The sequence below is a fragment of the Anabrus simplex genome, chromosome 5, assembly GCF_040414725.1.
Source record: "Anabrus simplex isolate iqAnaSimp1 chromosome 5, ASM4041472v1, whole genome shotgun sequence".
NCBI classification, from domain to species: Eukaryota; Metazoa; Arthropoda; class Insecta; order Orthoptera; family Tettigoniidae; genus Anabrus; species Anabrus simplex.
This window is the reverse complement of record NC_090269.1, coordinates 130,068,658-130,089,117: the sequence shown is the minus strand read 5'-3', so window position 1 is coordinate 130,089,117 and position 20,460 is coordinate 130,068,658. Positions and strand designations below refer to the sequence as shown.

The window sequence follows — 20,460 nt, the reverse complement described above, 5'->3', positions numbered from 1 at the left end:
GGTATTAATGCTCCACTCCGAAACACAAGTGAACTAGGATGTCAGCTTCGCAAATCCTTTAAAGCTAAAGTCGGGCATTTCTTACAAAATTTATGAAACACATTCAGTGCAACTGCCTTCTCGCCACATTTCAAAGGTTTCCCTTTGCGATGCTTAACGAACTCAACTCGGTGATCTACATTGCACAAAAACAAGTAATGTCTCACTCACTTACTCACGCGCTGTACTGCTTGCTTCCCAAGCTCACAGCTTAACAAAATAGCGGGTCAAGCATGAGCGAATGCGTCCCTTGTGCTCTTCTATTTGAAATGCTTGTTTATATTAAATAACATTGAATACAAATAGTTTTTTGTATATTTCTCTGACTTAAATTATTTGAGGAATTATATTTCGGACATTTTGCATCTAGGATCGCATTAGCTATGATGTGGCTAACGAACTAGTTTCATGTCTCCGCGTAGGTGTCCCGCGGCAGCACTAACCAATAAACGTTAACCCAAGCACATGCTTATGTTTACATCACGACTGGTTCTCTGGGTGAAATCTGTATAACGGTAGTAAAGACTCCTTACTTTGGTATCTGTGAACCAAGACACGTCAATTAGTTCCACCTTTAACCCTCCTGGATCAGTCTAATAATCTTCGCCTTTCACGGCTCATAACAGTGTTTTAAACACATCATCATAATCCTCCGGGAAGCCAGGTATTACATATTTTCTTATGAATGTAGCCTAATCTATGGACTTGTGGTTAAATTCTTTAATGAGCTAGAATCGCAAATAAGGAAATAAATAAGAAAGCAGCGTTATAATTTTACAGAACTGTGTATTTTGTGGTCATAGACCGCGGGGCCCACAGTTCTAAGTAAGTGACAAGGTCTTTCATTTTGAAAACGTTGTATGAAATTCTCGGGATCTAAATTGCAGCCACCGTACGGAGGAGCTAGCAACTATGCTGAGTGCCACTGGGCTATTTATGGGCGCAAACATGCAATCAATCAATCAATCAATCAATACTGATCTGCATTTAGGGCAGTCGCCCAGGTGGCAGATTCCCTATCTGTTGCTTTCCTAGCCTTTTCCGAAATGATTTCAAAGAAATTGGAAATTTATTGAACATCTCCCTTGGTAAGTTATTCCAATCCCTAACTCCCCTTCCTATAAATGAATATTTGCCCCAGTTTGTCCTCTTGAATTCCAACTTTATCTTCATATTGTGATCTTTCCTACTTTTATAGACGCCATTCAAACCTATTCGTCTACTAATGTCATGCAGACTATGTCGTCATTAATACTATATGCATACATGGTTACATTAATAGCAGTATCAATTAAATGACAATTATACCATTAGTTCAGAAATCCGAAACACCAGATCCAGTGATATTTTCGAGAAAAAAGTCACTGTCACAACCTGAAAGTAACTGCACACAGTTCGCGAATAGGTAAAAGAGCTTACCTTACCGCTCTCGGGCTAAGGCAATGAAAACATGCCCGGAGATGAATAATGAATTTCAAACATTACACAGTTTACGAAACTTGAAAAACTCAGATCTGAGCGTGTTCTCAAAAAGTGGAGAGATTTGCAAATTGTATTAATTCGGTTTCTGGAACGTGAATGAAATTAACGCATTGTTCTATACATTAATATTACACAGAAGTTGTAGACTGTTCCATAACTGAGTTAGTGTGTGATAGCACGCCAGAGGCTAATGCTAGGAGACCGCTCCAAACAAGTATCTTTAATCTGTTATGCTTCCCGCTTAACCTGACTGTGATTACCAACTTCGTGTTCATATTAGAAGAGCTTTACAGCACCTCGTTGAAGTGTGAACTACCAGCGAGAAAGTGCCCAGAATTTCACAACACGCGACCCCCCAAGGTGTAGTGATAACATGCATGTCTCTTACCTACAGGCGTCGGTTTCGATTCCCGGACAGTCCATGTATTTTAATTTAGACAGGATTTGAACGTGAGATCAGCTGAGGAGCTGTTGATACAAGAGGCAACGGACCCGGTCACTACAGCCAAACAATATGGCTAAAGGTGTCATTGGGCAGATCACGTGGTATTCCAGTATTTACAGATCATATGGCTGGGAAGCAGTCGTCTTGGCAGCCCAAGTTCCTCAATGGCTGTTGTGCCACAAGTTTGTTCATTTGTTAGTTATTAGAACACAAGTGTCTCTGAAATACATTGGTAATCTGGGGTAAGTATTATTCAAACCCAAGCATACACTCGTACACATAAAGATGGAGGTTATCACTGCTCTGAGTTAAACTAATACTGTCAATGCTCCTCTAAAACCTGATTTTTTTAAAAAGGTATCTTAAAAAAGGAACAGTCCCCAGCATGCAGAAGTTATTCAAACGAGCGAGCTGGCTAAGCGGTTTCAGTCAAGTAGCTGTGAGCTCGGATTATAGGGAGAAAGGGTTCGAACCTCAGTGTCGGCAGCACTGAAAATGGTTTTCCATTTTCACGCGAGGCAAATGCTGAATGGGACTATACCTTAACTAAGGCCAGAGATGCTTCCTTCTCAGTCCTAGTCCTGTCCTATTCCATCATCCGCGTAAGAACTGCCTGGGTCGGTGGGGCGTGAAACAAATAGTAAAAAAGTTAAGATGTTATCAACATTAAATTTTGAACAAGCTAACACATTGGTAAGTACGTTCTGAAGTCAGTTTTACTGATATTTAAAAAAGACCTAACCCAAATATTTTTTTACAAATGAATATCAAATATTTCACATCCTTCACAACTTGTAGTTACAAATAATTTAAAGTTGAAAAACTAAGCCAACAAGATTGAGATTTTAAAAAATAATATTGATGATTGTTATTTTAAGGAACCTAAGAATGAGGTCATCAGCCCCCTGCGGCTCACAATCGAGTTGGGAATTTTTCATTATAATGTCAAGCCCACTTGCCTACTGCCAGTCACAATCATTTTGGGAAGTTTTCACTGCAATGTCAAGCCCATTTGCCTACTGCCGCTCACAGTACATTTGGGGAGTTTTCACTATAATGTCAGGCCCACCTGCCTACTGCCAGTCGGAATACAGTGGGGGAGTTTTCATTATAATGACAGACCCACTTGCCTACTGCCATTCACAATCAAGAAGGGTAGTATTAATCTTAATTTCACGCTCACTTGCCCACTGAGGGTCACAATCGAGTTGGCAGTTTTCATTCTAATGACAGGCCCAGTTGCCTACTGACGGTGACCATGGAGTTGGATAATTTTCATTAAAATGTAAGGCACACTTTCCCACTGCCGGTCACATCCAGTAGGGGAGTTCGATTTATGTCAGACAGTCTTGCCTCCTGCGTGTCGCAAACGAGTTTTCATCATAATGACAGGGTCTGCCTGGCCTACTGAAGGTCAAAATCGAGTTGGCGGTTTATCATTACAATGACAGGCCCTCTAGTCTACTGACAGGCAGACAAACTTGCCTACTGACCGTCACAATGAAAAGAGATGGCTAATCGTGTATTCTTTCCGAATTATTTGAGGTCAGCACTGCATGTGGATTAAGGCTAGGTTTATATGACCGGATGTCTTTTCCAGACAACAGCTCTATGTGGAAGACTATCGCGCGTTTCTGTGGTGGTTGTTAGTGTTCTGTGTTGTGTGTAAAGGAAGAAGACGAACACTCAATCCCCGTGACCGAGGAATTAATATGCGGCTGAAATCCCCCGTCGAGCAGGTGGAGCCGAACCCGGGGCCGGTCAGAACCGATGACCGCTGCATTCAGCCAAGGAGCTGAACACATCGTGATTCGTACAACCATCACTTGAAGTCATTCAGTCCGTGACATGCAAAATAGGGTTATTTAATACAAATTATTTATTTATGAATAGTGGCCGCGTGTTGACGCGCTACGGTTATGGAGCCAAGTTCTGCATACGGGAGACGAGTGGGTTCGAACCCCGCCGTCGGCTGTCCTGATAATGATTATCTGTGGTTTCATATTTTCACGTCCAGGCTAATGCCGGTACAGTTACTATTCATAGACTACATCCGATTCATTCCACCTCCTTACCCAATTTCACTCACCATTATTCATTTCATCTTCTTTAACTTCCCAACTGAGCTTGGCGTCGGGAAAAATTTCCCCGTCGATGACATTTTCTGTTTCTTTTAACTCTTGGCACAACGATCAATATGCCTCGACGATGGTTAAGTTCCCATTCTGAACCAGACTGACTCGATCTAGAGTAGACCGAAAATGGGAGGGGGGTGCGGAGAGAGAGTAGGGGAGAAAATCTCTTTTCAGTAAGAAGGATCGAACCTTGTTCTTTCTGCCAGAACAGAAACGCTTTAACTGCATCTCAAACGTGCAAAAAGGCGAGAGATGCATTACCCGCTAGTTAGCTGTATGTTCCGGGTTGCATACCCTTCGTTTGGCACGGCGAACTCTATATTTACAGTAGACATAACGAACAGCAGAACCGAACATGCGCTGCGCCTACTCACATTCTGTGCAGACGGAAGAACTGAATTTGTCAGTTACTTCCGTATATAATGTTCACCACCACAACCACCGTATTAAAAAAATGAATGATTTCCTCTGAAGGGAAAAGGATTTGTTTCGATGATGATGCTGATAAGTCTTGGGAGCATTATGGTTATCATCATCTTACCCTATCAAGTTAAAAAGTGTCTTATTTACCTACATATTTACGGTGTCATTTAGTTTATTGTGCGGGGTGGACATACGGGACTAGAAAGATGTTGTTCCAGTATTTCCCACGAGCGTAAAAGGAGAAAATACTCTCAGGATAGCCGAAGAAAACTGCCACGACCCAAGATGAAACTGCGGTGTCCCACCATTATTTTCTATCAAATGAGTCTTACAGCGCCCAGATAAAATGGCAGACGTTTTCTTCACATAACTAATGGGTAGTTGAATTTTAATTACTTCCTGAAACGAAACTCTTCCACATCGGCAAGTTTGATAAAATTGTTTTGTTTCTACAACACTCGGCTTCTTTTTTCTTGTTGGTTTAACAGACGACGACGTTTTTACGTTAAAACTTGTGCTTTAAATACCAACAGATAAACGTTTTTATTCATTTCTTTCGCTATAGAAGTCCATTTGGTTTCACACACACACACACAAAAAAGTCGTCAGATTCATAATAAAGTATTTCTTGACACTATTGCTTTAGAAAACACTAATCTGTGACCATGAGCCGCGAGACAGTTTTTGGTACAATCCAAACAACAGAGATATGGTGCGACTTTCTATTTCAAAAAATCTCCCTTGGTTTGACAGGGATTCGAATCGCTACCATCTTGGTAAAAAGAAAAGTTAGCAATGATATTTAGCCAATACACCCCCATTCCACAACATCAATATATTTAAGGGCTAAACGCTGAAATCTAAATCTAAATCAAAATAGATTTCTAGTTGTTGTAAACGGCAAGTGATTACCCAACTACAAGCGAGAACGATACGAGACCCTTCAGCGTAGGCCAATTATTCTGGCTGCAATAATCAAACCTACGGCCCCATTTATCACTTGCGTTGCTATCTATGCAACAACAACGAAATTAAAAACTTGGGATAATTAATCGATTGTTGTCACGGTATATCATGTTTCGGCCGGCTAACGCCAGCACTCTTCGCCGCTCGCTTGCGAATTGTAATTAGGAAATAATATCACAACAGTGCAGTCGTTGTAACATGTGGTTTTCATGCAAGTCCAAAGAAGACGCACCTCCCCCCCCCCCACACACACACATGCAGAGAGAGAGAGAGAGAGAGAGAGAGAGAGAGAGAACGAAATCATTCTTGCTTGCACGAATACTAACCACTAAACGCGTTATTAATTCCACTACCTTTGTCTCTTGTCTCTTTTTCTGGTGGTGACGGTATTTGGTTTACAAGGCGACATAACGATGAGTACATAAGCTACACAATTTGGACCGCTATGAAAGATTCGTGTATTAATAGTCCATCCTAATGAACAATATTCATTTGTTCGAACCTAATAGTTTCGCATGAGTGAGTTTTGATAAAGTTCAATGACTATGAATGCAACACTTTCATAGCTAAGCTTTGAAACTGGTGGTACTAAGTTAAAACTGAATAATAATTTACTGCTTATTTTCTCAAGTGTAGGATATCTTCATAGTTTAGCACTTTCCGTACACAGATACCGCCAGTTTAAAGAATTTATAATAGAGTTCGTTAGCCTCAAGTTAAGTCTCTTAGTGAAACAAGACAGTGCAAAATTCAACACACTGGTTACAGCTTATGTTTCCTTTAGCTCTAGCACTTCAATATTTCGAAATGTTAACGAATATTTTCTAAGGATCTTGGTCAAAATAAATGTATATTTAAATTAAATGCCACGCGTTCGTTGTGTTCAGAATATTTTAGAAGGCCATAATAAACAAGGTTTCTTTCGTACACTTCGTTCTTCCATTCTAGGTTAAGGAAAGTCAAGATACTGTACCTGCACAGTCCCGAGTACACACAATACCAACAAAATCATAGCAAACATGACATAGCCCATTAGGTTTACTTCTCAATGTAGAATCAGTTTCTTGGAGGACCTGCTTGGTCAAATGTGACACACGGACACCTGTACAGGGCATGCGTGTTCTCTGTCACGGTCATGTACTCTGTAAAAGTTTATGGTGATAAATAGTTTTAATTCACATTAATTTTATTAAATGGTAGTATTTTGTGCTGAAAATTTTGCTACAAAATTCTCATTAATTTCGCACTGGTTTTCATTGTTCATTGTTCTTCTGTCTGTTACAACTAAACTATACAGACAGAGAAATCTCTCGCTAACAGCATTAGATACAGGAAACCAGGGGCATTAAAGGAACATTTCACAGAAAACATGGTAAGACTCACCTTTTGCTTTCAGTGCTAACCGTACTGTTACGATATTAAATTTGCCATCTTTGTCATGGCTTAACTGTTCAGTTTCTAGCCAAAATACAATAACAAAGCTTTCTTATTCATCGCCAGGAAACATAATATTCTCTACAAAAAAAAGGTAGAATAGTGGAAAAAAATAATAACATACACCACTTCAGAACTGTGCCAACTGCACACAAAAATAAACATTTGAAAATGAATAAACAATCTTCTTATTTTTCGCTAATAACAACAACTCTTGTCTTTGGTTATTATGAACCATTGTTAAATATAACTTCAGAGTATGAAAAATAAGTGTATTTTCAACACTGTTAAGACAAGTAATGAATTTTCTATTAGAATAAAATAGTAATATCAGTAATAACTACAAACAAAGTGTTAACAGTCATGTCTAGGGATCTAGAGGGTGCGAACCTCACTGTTTGCATTCCTGAATAATGTTTTCCGTGGTTTTCCATTTCACACCAGGCGAATAGTGGGGGTGAACCTCAATCAAGGCCACACCTAGCCCTTTCCTATGCCATCGTCGCCATAAGAACTGTATATGTCGGTGCGACGTAAAACGAATTGTAAATATAAGTACTAACTCTCGTTTCGTGTCGGTTAGGAAGTAAGATGAATCTTCGTAGCGGTTTTTTACGATCGGATGCCCTTCCTGAAGTCAATCTGAGATAAAATGAATTATGTAACATGTGATAGAAGGAAGGGAGACGGTGAAACCAGGTGCCGGCACATAGCCTACTCCTGTCCAATAGCACCAAGGCGTCTGCTCAAGGCTTTACGTCCCCATCCGACGGACGAATCACTATCAAGAGCGCCATATGCCCTCACTCCGTATGAGCACTGCGGAGAGGTTTGGAATTTAATCCAGGCTTTTGGCACGCAATCTAGTGATTAGAAATTGTATACCACCACCAGCCGACATTCTGACGGTGAACATTTTTTAGACCAACGGGACTCGAACCGGATAACCGCGATGTCAGAGCATAGAGACTCGACGTAATAATAAAAGAATAACGTCCGAACTTAATCCTTGGCAGTTGATACTTGGGACTGGTGAAGGTTTATCTAAAAGGGAATAAGTAAAGTCGGATGATAAAATATTATCAATAAAAATGTAATTTACTTGTTTGATTGGTTTCATTGCTATAAAAAACGTTTTCTAGACATGATGTTTCATGAAATCTGTTTATTAACAAGTTTGACTTTAATCATCTCCTACTTACCGAAAATAAAAGGTATATAACAGATTAAAATAAACTTGAAAAATGAGTTTCATACACCTGTAGATGGTTCACTTGCCAACATTAACCAAAATATAAGTGTAACAATACAGTTAATGCTAAGATTCTTTAGGTCTGAAAGTATTGTGTGTTGTTGAAACATTACACTATCGGTTCCCTAACACTTAAGCATCAATCATTTAGCTGAACGAGTAGGCAAGGGAAGCCAGTCAACTATCACAGCGCTGTTCTCCGAGGAAGTGGGTCATTAGATGGAACATATGTCATTCGGACAGCCCACATCAAAGCAGAGCTAATGAGCATTTCTTGTTAGGAAGAGCCAGCCATGCTCTATCACTATTATTACTATTATTATTTCTTCACGCTTGACGTTCGTATGCCTGGGAATATTCGTCTGGGAGGTCATTCAGGCGACATTAGTGCCACACAATTCGTGCCCGTGTCTTGAAAATGAGCCATATCTAAGAAGCAAGTGTATCACAGGATTTATTTTAGATTAGTACAATGAATGCAACGTTGTTGGCACGGGTTTAAAAAATTCCCCTTCGCATCGAGCTATATCTACACATCTCATTCATATCAATTCAATTACCATTTGAGTTAATTTATCACCATAGCATCACATCATTGGGCAAGTTCAAATCGTGTGCCGAATGTATTCAATGCGAGAGAAATACATTTGGTCCTTTCAGGAGTTGGTGAGCCCTTCAGTCCCTACTTCGAACACCGTTCATCCGCAGATCCGTAGCAGGTTCTACCTGAAGCTATGGCGTATGGGCTAGCAATACAGCCTCTCTCTAAGTTGAGTCCTACTTCCATTCACCTCTCCGTCACAGAATACTTCAATCTTGATATTTTAAAAAAAAATATATGCGTATGCCAACGCACAATGTGGACAGGAAGAATCATTATCATCCTCCAGTGTATTCGTTAAGGGAAAATGTGCGCGCGCATTTTTTGTTTTGTTTTCTTGATTTTTGTACGATTTTTAAAGAAACCTGCACATTTTATATTGTATAGTTGACATCTGAAGTTATCGTCTGATAATATAATGTCCACTAATCGCGCAGATTTTCCCATGAGAACCGTAGACAACAGCCTCGAATAAATACCTCGTAGCTGGAAGTTGGATTGGTTTTGTTTTGAGAGCTAAACCTTTGAGGTCATTGGTTACGTTATGAAAATGTTACAAACTTGGGACTGGGAAGATTTGGGAGACGAACAGCTCGACTACAAGGTGTCAGTGGAGAGATGATTTGGAATGACATGAGCAGACAAATAAGCTTGAGTGGCATTTTCAGAAGTAGGAAAGATCACAATATGAAGATAAAGTTGGAATTTAAGAGGACAAATTGGGATACGTAAATACTTGTTTATATGAAGAGAAATTAGGGATTGGAATAATTTCCCTAGGAGGATGTTTGATGAATTTTCGAGTTCTTTTAAATCATTAAATAAAAGACTAGGTAAACAACAGATAGGGAATCTGTCACTTTGGCAGATCAGCGGTAACCGATCGACTGATGATGGACGTAGTTTAATTGATGACATGTTTTAAAGTGGAAACATAGCCTATGGCCATCTCATGTAGTGGAGCTTCTTTAAAACACAGGATTTTCTTTACGTTATTTGCGAAAACCCAATAAAAGATTCCTGGGCATGTCTACCCAGTGGATAGGAAGAATCATTGTACCATGTTTGATCTACCAGCTGGAAATGGGGATGGCATGAACACGCGACATTTTTTTTATTTCGAACGAAACACCTTAGAAACTGACATTATTTTTGTAATGGATCCCACATTGTCTATTACTGGGGGCTTACAATTAAGTCACCTTACGAGCGAGCTTCCTTGTCCATTATATTTTAATTAAGAAGAAAGATTCGTATCAACTGCATCATGTGTACCTTAATACTTGTAAATATTAACTTCGAATCACAATAACGTACGCATAACATCTCGACAAAATAGCAACCTTGCTACGTACACACTTTTCTATTTAAGAAGGAACACAGTAACTCCCACTAAATTTCAAGATGCATTTAAGTGTGTGTTAAAAAGATGTCGTAAAAATATGTTCTGTTAAGATCTATACTGTGTCCCGCTATAAACAGGTTTTATTATTGTGATTTGGGTTTTAAAATGAGGCGTTGCCCGTGTGTGTGTTTTTATGATGATTACTTAAGATTAATTAAAAGATGAAGCACGTTGTGTGGTTTACAAACTTTATAAAGTTAAAAACTAAGCGCTGGGCGTGGTTTATTATATTTTGTAATTATAAAGCTTCCCCTTTATGGCAGTCCACAGCAGTATTAGTGTTCAAATGATAATTAACATTAGCACCGGTAAAGTGAGATAGAAGACATCATATTATCATACAAAACAATGTTCTGAAATTAAACCGCGACAAGCTGCCCCTTTAATGAACGAAACAGCCGCCTCTGACTGTATTAAGTCCACGAAGAATGAATTGAACAGGCATTTTTTTTAATTGCTACAACATGCATCAACACAGTTAAGTATTTTTAAGATGATTTCGTGAAAAATTGTAATATGATTGAGAAAGACTTCTCTTATTTTTTAAGGACTTGACTGGGCACTTAATGGATGTTTTGTGCATGTAATATGAATTTTCTAGATGGACTGTATGCGTGATCTGTAAGCAGACTTTCTAGATGTTTTACTCTGACCATACTGACCCCATACTTCAGGCAAACGGTAGTTTAATATATGAAATTTTGCACTATTTTTCTCAGTTCTAGTTCTAAAGAAACTTTCCATAGAAAACAAATCTATCAGTAACATGACACAACTTTCAAATACATTGAAGTGCAGTTCCTGTACTATGGTCATAGTCTGTAACAAGAAAGACACAGCTTCGCAGCATAGTAAAGATACTGGGATGACGACTCATTTCTTTTGGAAGAAAAAGTAAAAATAATGTAATATTTTCTAAATAGTTCACGCAATATAAATCACACAATTTGCTTTCATACAAATTCTCTACGAAACTCAAATGAAAATAATAATTCTTGTGCAAAAATAGAGTAAGTTATCAATGTTTGTATTTTGGATGGTTTCATGCTATAACATTGCATTGATTCAGTTTTGCTTCTTTCTTACTTTATTTATGTATTCCATGTCACCTACAAATAGGATAATTATAAACACTATATACCAATTATGCTTGCATTTGCAATTTTAGGTAGGCCTATTCAATCAGCAACCAGCAGTTTGCAATCGGTAGCATACATCCCTGAAACCGTAAAAAATATAGAAAATTCACGCAGTTCTAGCCATTCATTCAAACAATAAAACACAAAAGTTGGTATGAATGCGTTCTACAATGACATTAAAAGCGTCAACAAAACTACACAATAAAACAGGGCTTCTAGACTAAAGCCACAATTTATCACTCCACTTTGATTTTGATTCTGTGTTTTGTAAGCGAATCTAGATGGACCATCAGTGTTTGATGTTTTAATTTAACCAATCAACTGATATTTCAAATTTAATATATTTAACCTGTTATCTCAGTAGAAACACAGCGTAGGAAGAAAAGGGGAAAGTTCAATTTTCCACATCAGTGTGTTTGAAACCATATGATTAAAATCGTGTCAATTATTTGTTTGTGGAATGCTATAAAGCAGATAAAAGAGTGTCCGTCAAAGCAATCCTCAGCTGCTGTATCAGCTCCTCGTTCATCCTTCGATATTTACAACCTACTCATGGAGGATGATACTAATTTTGACAATCACCTTAAGAAATTATGTTGTAAAAGAATGAAAATATACAACAATTCGGGAGTTTCAAACTAAAAAATCTAATGTATCTTTATATGCGTAGTTTGAGGAAAAAACTTGATGATATTCTGGAAATGAAATCTCAGTTGGATAATATCAATGTGCTATTTAATTTTTATCAGTAAATTTTGCTAGACGATGAATATACTAAAATGATGAATGAAATTTTAAAATTCGAACTTTTTCATGGAGGTAAAAATGGAAGAAATGGTGGTAAAATCGTCATTTATAATCATATATCTTGGTGTATTAAAATGAAATGTTGAATAGAAATTGAGCATGCAATCTTATGTTGAAGTTAGTAAACAAATTATGAAATATAATATTTTTGGATGTTTTTAAAGCTAAAGAAGGAAATGCAAAACCCTTTTCCATTTAACTTAGGTAAAGTTATCGCTGTAGAAACTAGACGTAACTTACCTCAGACTTTCCCTTGAGGTAGCAAAGCTCCCGATGAGCGCCTGAAGAATGCCATTCAATCCTCTGGAACAAAAGAAAACAAAATGTAGTAATATATGTATAAAGATACATCCTCAACATGTTATTAAATCTCAAACAAGTACAATCACTCACGTGTACAACAGGTACTATTGCAAACATTCAAATGCCGAAGACCTCCCGAGCGGTTTAAGATCAACGAGGTATAATCACTTACAGTATTCAAATAGGCCTACATGTAAATTTTAAAATCTCAATACTACCGATAAATTTTAAATTTCTTTAATATTCCTCCTCAACATTCCATCGCTATCTACGAGCGGCGTACTATATTGTTTTACACTTCATTTTTGTACGTCCGGGTATGGTTCACATTTCACTTCAGAAGGCGGTGACATGTAACTAGTGGCTTGTTCCACCGTTTGGTAGCAGCACACGCACAGGAGCCAACGAATGCACTCGTCACAGCCATTTCATAACAACCCTGTCAGCGTAGGAGCAGACAACATGGAAAACAACCGTCAGGTACAGCGCTATACGACTTGGTTCCTATGGAAAAAGGCGTGACCACTGCAGAAATTCACCGGCGCTCGGTGGCTGTCTGTGCAGAACGAGCACCATCACGGAAAACAGTTTAAAACTGGGTGGAAGGTTGGAAAACAGGGCGGACATCGGTGGACAAGGGAATCTATTCTACAAGGAATGTGACAGTGTCAACACCAGCCAACATTGCCCGGGTCGTACAGGCCACGCAAGAAAACAAATGCATCACATTTACGGAAATGGAGGCAGCCACGGGAATTAGCCGAAACACCCCGCAGCGGATCGTGTACGGCCACTTACAGTTCGGGAAGGTGTCATCCACGTGGGTGCCTAGACTCTTGTCTGCGAACGAAAAGCAGAGGAGTTTGGACGTGTGCAGAGAACTTTTGTAACGCCATGATCAGGATCCAGCCGACTTCATAGCTGGTGATGAGACGTGGCTCCATTACCATGAGCCACAAACGAAACCATAATCGATGCAATGGAAGCATAGGGGCCGTCCACCGCCAACGAAATGTCGAACAGTGCCATCAGTTGGATTTCTGCACTGGTCACGCTTTCTTTCCATAGGAACCTAGTCGTATAGCGCTGTCCCTACCGGTTGCTTTCCATGTTGTCTGCTCCTACGCTGACAGTGTTGTTATGAAATGACTAAGACGAGTGCATTTGTTGGCCCCTGTGCGTGTGCTGCTACCAAACGGTGGAACAAGGCACTAGTTACACGTCACCACCTTCAAAAGTGAAATGTAAACCATACCCGGCCGTACAAAAAAGAAAGTGTATAACAATATAGTACGCCCCTTCATAACAGTTACAGTAGTTCTAGTTTAGTCAAGATTTCTCGTGAGGACGTAAAGCAGAGCTCTTTTACAAAACGTCAAGCATCTGGAGAGACAAACAGATATGACTTCATCGACGAAGTTACTTCTCTCACACTAAACAACGCATGTCTAAATACAATAACAATGTTCTACGTTCAGAGTTTCTTCAATTGCCAAAAATTATATGAAATGCAGCAGTGTTGGAATTGTGTCCAGAAAAGGGTTTCTTTAACGTGTCAGTAAACCTACTCTGGTGTTACTTTCCAGTACAAGTACTTACCCCTAGAATGGAGAGTGTCGGTATACAGTTATCTAAATGAAATCATCCCTACAGGTGAAAAACTGAAAAGACATGAGCAGCTGGTGGATGACAGATGCTCTCTCAGTGATTCTACAGACACCTTGGTTCACCGGATTACTGCGTGCTTAATGCTACTGTCATATGGAAATGGACGTTGAAAGTTACCAAAATAATACAGGGTGCAGAGTCTGATAATTCTCTCCAACAAGCGATTCTGCAATTTGACGTACCGCAACGATCGAGCAAGAAAAGGAACGCAGTCCTATGGTTTCTAGCCGCTGCCATTCATTATAACCTTTCTGGCTATAAGCAACCAATGTTCCTCACACTCGCCGGCTTTCTGGATCATTTGAGGAAGGAACGATGCAGACTTTCCCGACATCAACAGCCTGATGCAGCCTTTGGTCGCCATCTATATCACTTTTAATCTTTGATCAACATAATGGATGCCCTTCGGTCTTGGTTCATTTGGTACACATGTTTCAGTTGGCTAACTAGGATGCTAGCGACTTATAAAGTCACATCAGTGAGGGAACGTTCCAGCTATCAGGTGACCAAATTCCTCAGACAAAGTCTCCTTTGCCACCGAACTGTATGGCAAACTTGTAATTATGAGTGTTTTAGATACGTCTGTAAGTTTTTGTTTCCAAACTATTTGGTTGAACTTATGTTTATACATATAAATCCAATTATATAACAAGGAAAAAAAAACCTAAAATTGTATGAACGTTTCAGAAAATTGGTATAATGGTAATTCTGTACTAAATGTAACCAATTGTAACATTAAAAATTCAAAATAAATTATTTAGTTAAAAAAGTACTTCTGTTAGAAAAATAAGACGAACGTTTGATTGGTTAATGTAGGTTTCCTTACCATAGGTATTTGAGGAAAACTGGCGACGAATTTCATGGCAGCCATTTCACTGTTTTAATTTATCATAAAAGTAAATCAGGCGACAAAGTCTTTGCGCAGTACAAGATTTAATTTCTGGCTTGCTAATTTTCAGGTCAGCATTTGTACCGAACTTCCACTTGTAGACAAGGGATTTGTACTTTAATGAAAAGGAAGTAACTCAGGGTGTGCTACTTTATAAACCATTTTATCTTAATCCTAAACGAGGTCGAATGAGAATGAAATTAGCATTAGTTTCTGTATATGACGGCTTCTGGGGTGATAGTAACGGAATATGTAAATTGGTTGTGTATGCAGGAGATAAGGCCAAAGGACATCTGAACTGAGAAGACGGCGTCCTTTGCTTCTTATATGTACCTTAAGCTTGGCACGAGGAGATCTGACAAAGCACGATATGCTAATCAAAGAGTGGGGGAAGGGGTGGAGGAGACGACTACGTAATCTCCCGACCTGTCAACGGCCGTAGGCTAAACAAACTAGAGGAAACTTGCCACCATTATCTGATAACCCACACACAGACGCTTTTAACAAGCAAAAATATCTGCATAGCATTTAAGCTAACGAAACATTTTAAAAGATATCTACATGATATCATTTATGCAAACGAAAATAATAGAATATCTTCTCCTGCGTCCGCTTATAATTTTCGAGACTATACCCCTCTTCCTCCATTCACCATTGTCACAAAGAGGAAGAAAAAACAACCAGCAACTTTCATTAAAATTTTATAATCTCATGTTGAAATTAAAACAAGGACGACGAACTTGTAGTGTATAAATGCCTCTTTTTTTAACATCGGCTACAAAATTTCAGCCAGCGTACCTTAATGACAATACTCTTCGCCTATATTATTTCTGTTAAGTTGTACTAAGTAGTCATATACACGAAAAAATAACCTGCCTATGCTGCAAATAGTTGTTTTTTAATACACTTAAGAAAATGGAAATTGCAATACCATGAAGGCAATGGTCGTTTGTGTTGATTTTTCAAGATATGGAACGATGCCATGTAGGTATGTAAACGATCAAAGTTTCAGACCCATTGGATTGTTGCTACAGGTCTCCCCACGTGACTGGTCTCGGAGGAATCAACTCCATTATACATACTCTGGTGTAGCGTAGTTGACTTGCACTCTGTGCAGTGAAGTGTTCCCCGTCAAACATGCCTCGACGACAGAGAAGAGCACGCTATCAACAACTGTCGCCGTTTGAGAGGGCTCGGATAATTGGCCTGTGTGAGACTGGATTATCGCTAAGGACTGTCGCTGCACGTGTTGGACGAAAGGCATCTACGGTACAACGTGTATGGCAGCAGTGGTCAAATGAAGGTACCCACACTCGTAGACCTGGCACAGGCCCAGCGTGACAGACAACTGAGAGAGAGGATCGCCGCATCATTCGGATGGCCCGGATGGAACCCCATGCAACAGCAGCGCAAATTCGAGCAGCTGTGGCACCCCCACGTTACACAACAAACAGTTGGTAATCGCCTGCGTGCAGCTGGCTTACGAGCCCGTGTCCCTGCAGAAGGTGTTCCATTGACCCCACAACAGCGACGTGTAAGGCTGGCCTGGTGTCGAGAAAGATCGACGTGGGTCGACGAATGGCATAGGGTCGTCTTTAGTGATGAATCGCACTTCTGTCTTACCCGCAGTGATCGCTGGAATCGTGTGCGCCGACGTACCGGGGAGAGGGGCCACCCAGATCTTATTGTCGAGAGGCACACAGGGCCAACACCCAGCATTATGGTCTGGGGAGCTATTGGCTTTAATGATTTCAATTAGTGCTTCTTGAGGGCACTATGACTGCTCGACAGTACGTTGATAGGGTACTCAATCCAGTGGTTGTCCCTATGATGGCGAACATTGCTAATGGGATGTTTCAGCAGGACAATGCCCGGGTTCACACTGCACGCATCTCCAGAGAAGCTCTCCACGACATCACAACCTTACAATGGCCCGCCAGATCCCCGGATCGCAGTCCTATTGAGCATGTGTGGGACAGGATGGGTCGACAACTGGCCAACCGTCCTCAGCCACCCACAACTTTGGATTAACTGACCCGTGCAGTGCAGCAAGAATGGGCCACAATTCCTCAGGAAGCGATCCAGGGCCTTATTGACCCCATGCCTCGACGAATTCATCAATGTATTGCAGCTCGTGGCGAGCACATCCTGTATTGATTGTTGTCCAAACTTGCGGTCAGAGGGACCTGAAAGTGTAATCATCGAATCACAACCGAACACTCGTCCTGCATGTTCAATTGCAGCAATGTAGCGCCACTCCTTCTGGGTGTTGCAATTTCCATTTTCTTCAGTGTATTTCGGGGAACATTAGTTTCGTAAGGTAAGTACTGAACTATTTCTTACTTGAAATTAATTAGTTCTACGGTGTCCTTATACTTATTCAATCATGTAACTAATTAACTCTTGAATGTAAATTAGTAGTAGTATTTGTTTTTATGTTATCAATAAATGAAACTGCGTATGGCTTTTACTGCCGGGAGTGTCCGAGGACAAGTTCGGCTCGCCAGATGCAGGTCTTTTTATCTGACGCTCGTTGGCGACTTGCGCGTCGTGACGAGGATGAAATGATGATGAAGACGACACATACACCCAGCCTCCGTGCCAGCGAAATAACCAATTATGGTTAAAATTCCCGACCCAGCCGGGAACCGAACCCGGGACCCCTGTGACCAAAGGCCAGCACGCTAACCATTTAGCCATGGAGCCGGATATTTTATCAGTACCATTGCTACATTCAATCTCGCATCAAACGTTAATAAGATAATGAGAAAATAGCACGTGAAAATCGAGTAATTTTAAAGTACGTATTGGTGATGGGACAGTGGTTAAAATTTTAGAATGTTATTTTTTTCACCCACTGACACGAATGAAATACAGGGTGGTCGTAAACAACGTGAACCGGGAATGTGAGCGTTAGAGAGTTGGTCATACTGATCAATAATTTGGATTTAAAAAACAACTAGATATTTCGCGCCGTTGTGATTTTATCAGCTCTTGAATTTAATCAATCAGAACGCTTCGCGCGCGAATTCAAATGGGCTTTGCGAGGCGGTATTGCTAAATCTACCCGTGGCTTAAGATAAAGCTGAGTTGTTCTTAACTGCTCTTATTATTCATAATATACCTTATGACAACCATGGGAGAGGACAGGGCTAGGATTGGGAAGGAAGCGGCCGTCGCCTTAATTAAGGTACAGCCCCAGCATTTGTCTAGTATGAAAATGCAAAACCACAGAAAACCATCTTCAGGGCTGCCGACAGTGGGATTCGATCCCAATGTACCTTAATTAAGGCCACGGCCACTTCCTTCCCACTCCTAGCCCTTTCTTATCCCATCGTCGCCGTAAGACCTATCTGTGTCGGTGCGACCAAAAGCAACTTGTAAACAAACAGAAACAAAAAAAACAATGCTTGTAGAAAAAGCACGAAGTAATCACGATCACAAAAATTTTGCTTAGGATGTTGAAAACGATTCTAATAATAATAAAAAATACAATTGTTGAACAGATTATTTTATACATTATGAATAATAAGAGCAGTTAAGAACAACTCAATCGGAAAGCTCTATCTTGAAAGTGGAAGTCTCTACATATAAATACATTTGCTAAACTGACTTATCAGGACGTGTGTGCGTAGTGTTTTGTCCCAGTCGTGTCATTTGGGTTCGTCAGTTGAACTGCCACGTCTATCCAGTACGCTACTGTACTTGGCACTACTACTAGTACGACGCAAGTTTCCATTCTGTACCCTGAAGGGGTACGGCGGGCCTCTTAGATGTTGCGCCGTCTCTCAGGCCAACGACATTTGGATGGTGAAGGTAAGGAGGTTGGCGGCCGTGGCCTATGCTAGGAACTGTCCTAGCATTCGCCTTAGTGCAGGAGAATGGAACACACGAAAAATCATTCTCGGTACAGTCGACGTTGAGGACCAGCTCCTCTTTGTCTCCCGAATGCAGCGCTGTAGACCCACGTAGTGAACATTTCGCATTTCAGTATATCTATTTGGTAGCCTCCTTTCGTAAGTTGTGAAAATTACGCCACTGTGTGCAGAAAGAAGTTAGGGAGTGCGATATGCTAATGTGTGGAGCGGTGTACGCAATGCTTGCTATCGCCCTATTTGCCCCGTGAATTATTAGGCGCGATTGTGCGCGCAGGTCGCGTGACGTCACTTAGTCACGTGATGTCAACAGAGCACGCGTGGCGTGGCGTGGCGTGGCTTATCTGACATTAATTGTGAGAAGTGACCGTAAGTTCGTAAGACGTTGTTAGCTTACATGAGTAAACCTAACTACTCAGCTAAGTTCGTTATCACACTCGGAATAAATGTTTACCACAAAACACGTCGCTCAACTAGATAATGTGATGAAAAGTCCCATTTGTAGGCACTGCAGTATTTCCTACGGTGGTGATGACAAACATGCCGTGTCTTCAACCATACGAGTACTACCTTCACGCTTGAATGAAAAGTTGTCTGTCAACAATCATACACATGTTTCAAGCTTGAGAACTCCGAATGCTGAAAGTACTGTACTACAGTAGAACCTCGATATCTCGAATCAGGTCGGGAGCTAATTTTTATTTCGAGTTATCGAATTTTCGAGATATAGAGAATACCATTTTTGAGCATGTATAGCACATAACTGAATAAAAGGGATGTACGGGCTTATACTGAAAACATTATTTATAACAGTATTTAAAAATATACAAACTCTATTTTACGGCATCACTTTCATTATAACCCTTATGACAGTAACTTTTTAGAAGACTGGATAGAGTAGTGAAACCAGAAACATACCTCCGTTAACACCTTTGGGGAAAATCCGTTAGTCTCTCATGTTTGTTAATGTTAACCCTTCCTTCCTTCAGGTTGAAACTTCTCGTCAATATCACGCAGCCAAGATGGAGCTTGTCATCCGCGACTTCGGGGGTTGCTTTCGTACGTTACCGGTCATTAATTCACACCCGAGAAACAGCGAGGCTTCGCCGATTTTCCCATCACTAGAAATTTTAGATTTTCCTTTCCCGTCCATCACTGCGACCCTGTCTTTACTTGTTAACTGTTCCTCACAGACCACAAATGCCGCATTACACAATTAATGTTGCACAAAATTCGAGTTATAGATAATTTTTTGCTTCAAGGGAGGAAATGTTTGTTTCGAGAAATCGAGAAATAAATACTCGTGAAGAATAGAACAAATGGCCGGGAAATTTATTTCCAGAGGCTGAAAATTCGAGTAATGGAGGTTCGAGATATCGAGGTTCGACTGTATATACTGTAAATTAGTACAATGCTAATTCCTCGGATTTAAGAGGCAGGAAAAAAATGTTCTCGTATTATTGTTATTATTATTACTACTAAAACTCATTCGAGAAAAATGGTTTCCTGCACATATTTAGTTTCAAGATTACAAAACACTGACATCACAGTTACTGCTATTACCGAGAGGTGAGATGCACTCGAATTTAAGGACGAT

General features: G+C 40.1%; 1 protein-coding gene across 9 annotated transcripts in view; it reads right to left on the bottom strand.

Annotated features, from left to right (window-relative positions):
• The window catches only part of LOC136873840 (semaphorin-1A), a 923,904-nt gene that overhangs the window by 86,375 nt on the left and 817,069 nt on the right, over positions 1-20,460 (bottom strand). For all 9 annotated transcript variants that reach the window (XR_010860177.2, XR_010860178.2, XM_067147109.2 and 6 more), the window contains exon 5: positions 12,369-12,431. Coding sequence is in view for 7 of the 9 variants with exons in the window: in XM_067147109.2 (XP_067003210.2) it covers positions 12,369-12,431 (63 nt within the window). In the remaining 2 variants the exon portion in view is untranslated. The remainder of the gene's footprint in view (positions 1-12,368; positions 12,432-20,460) is intronic.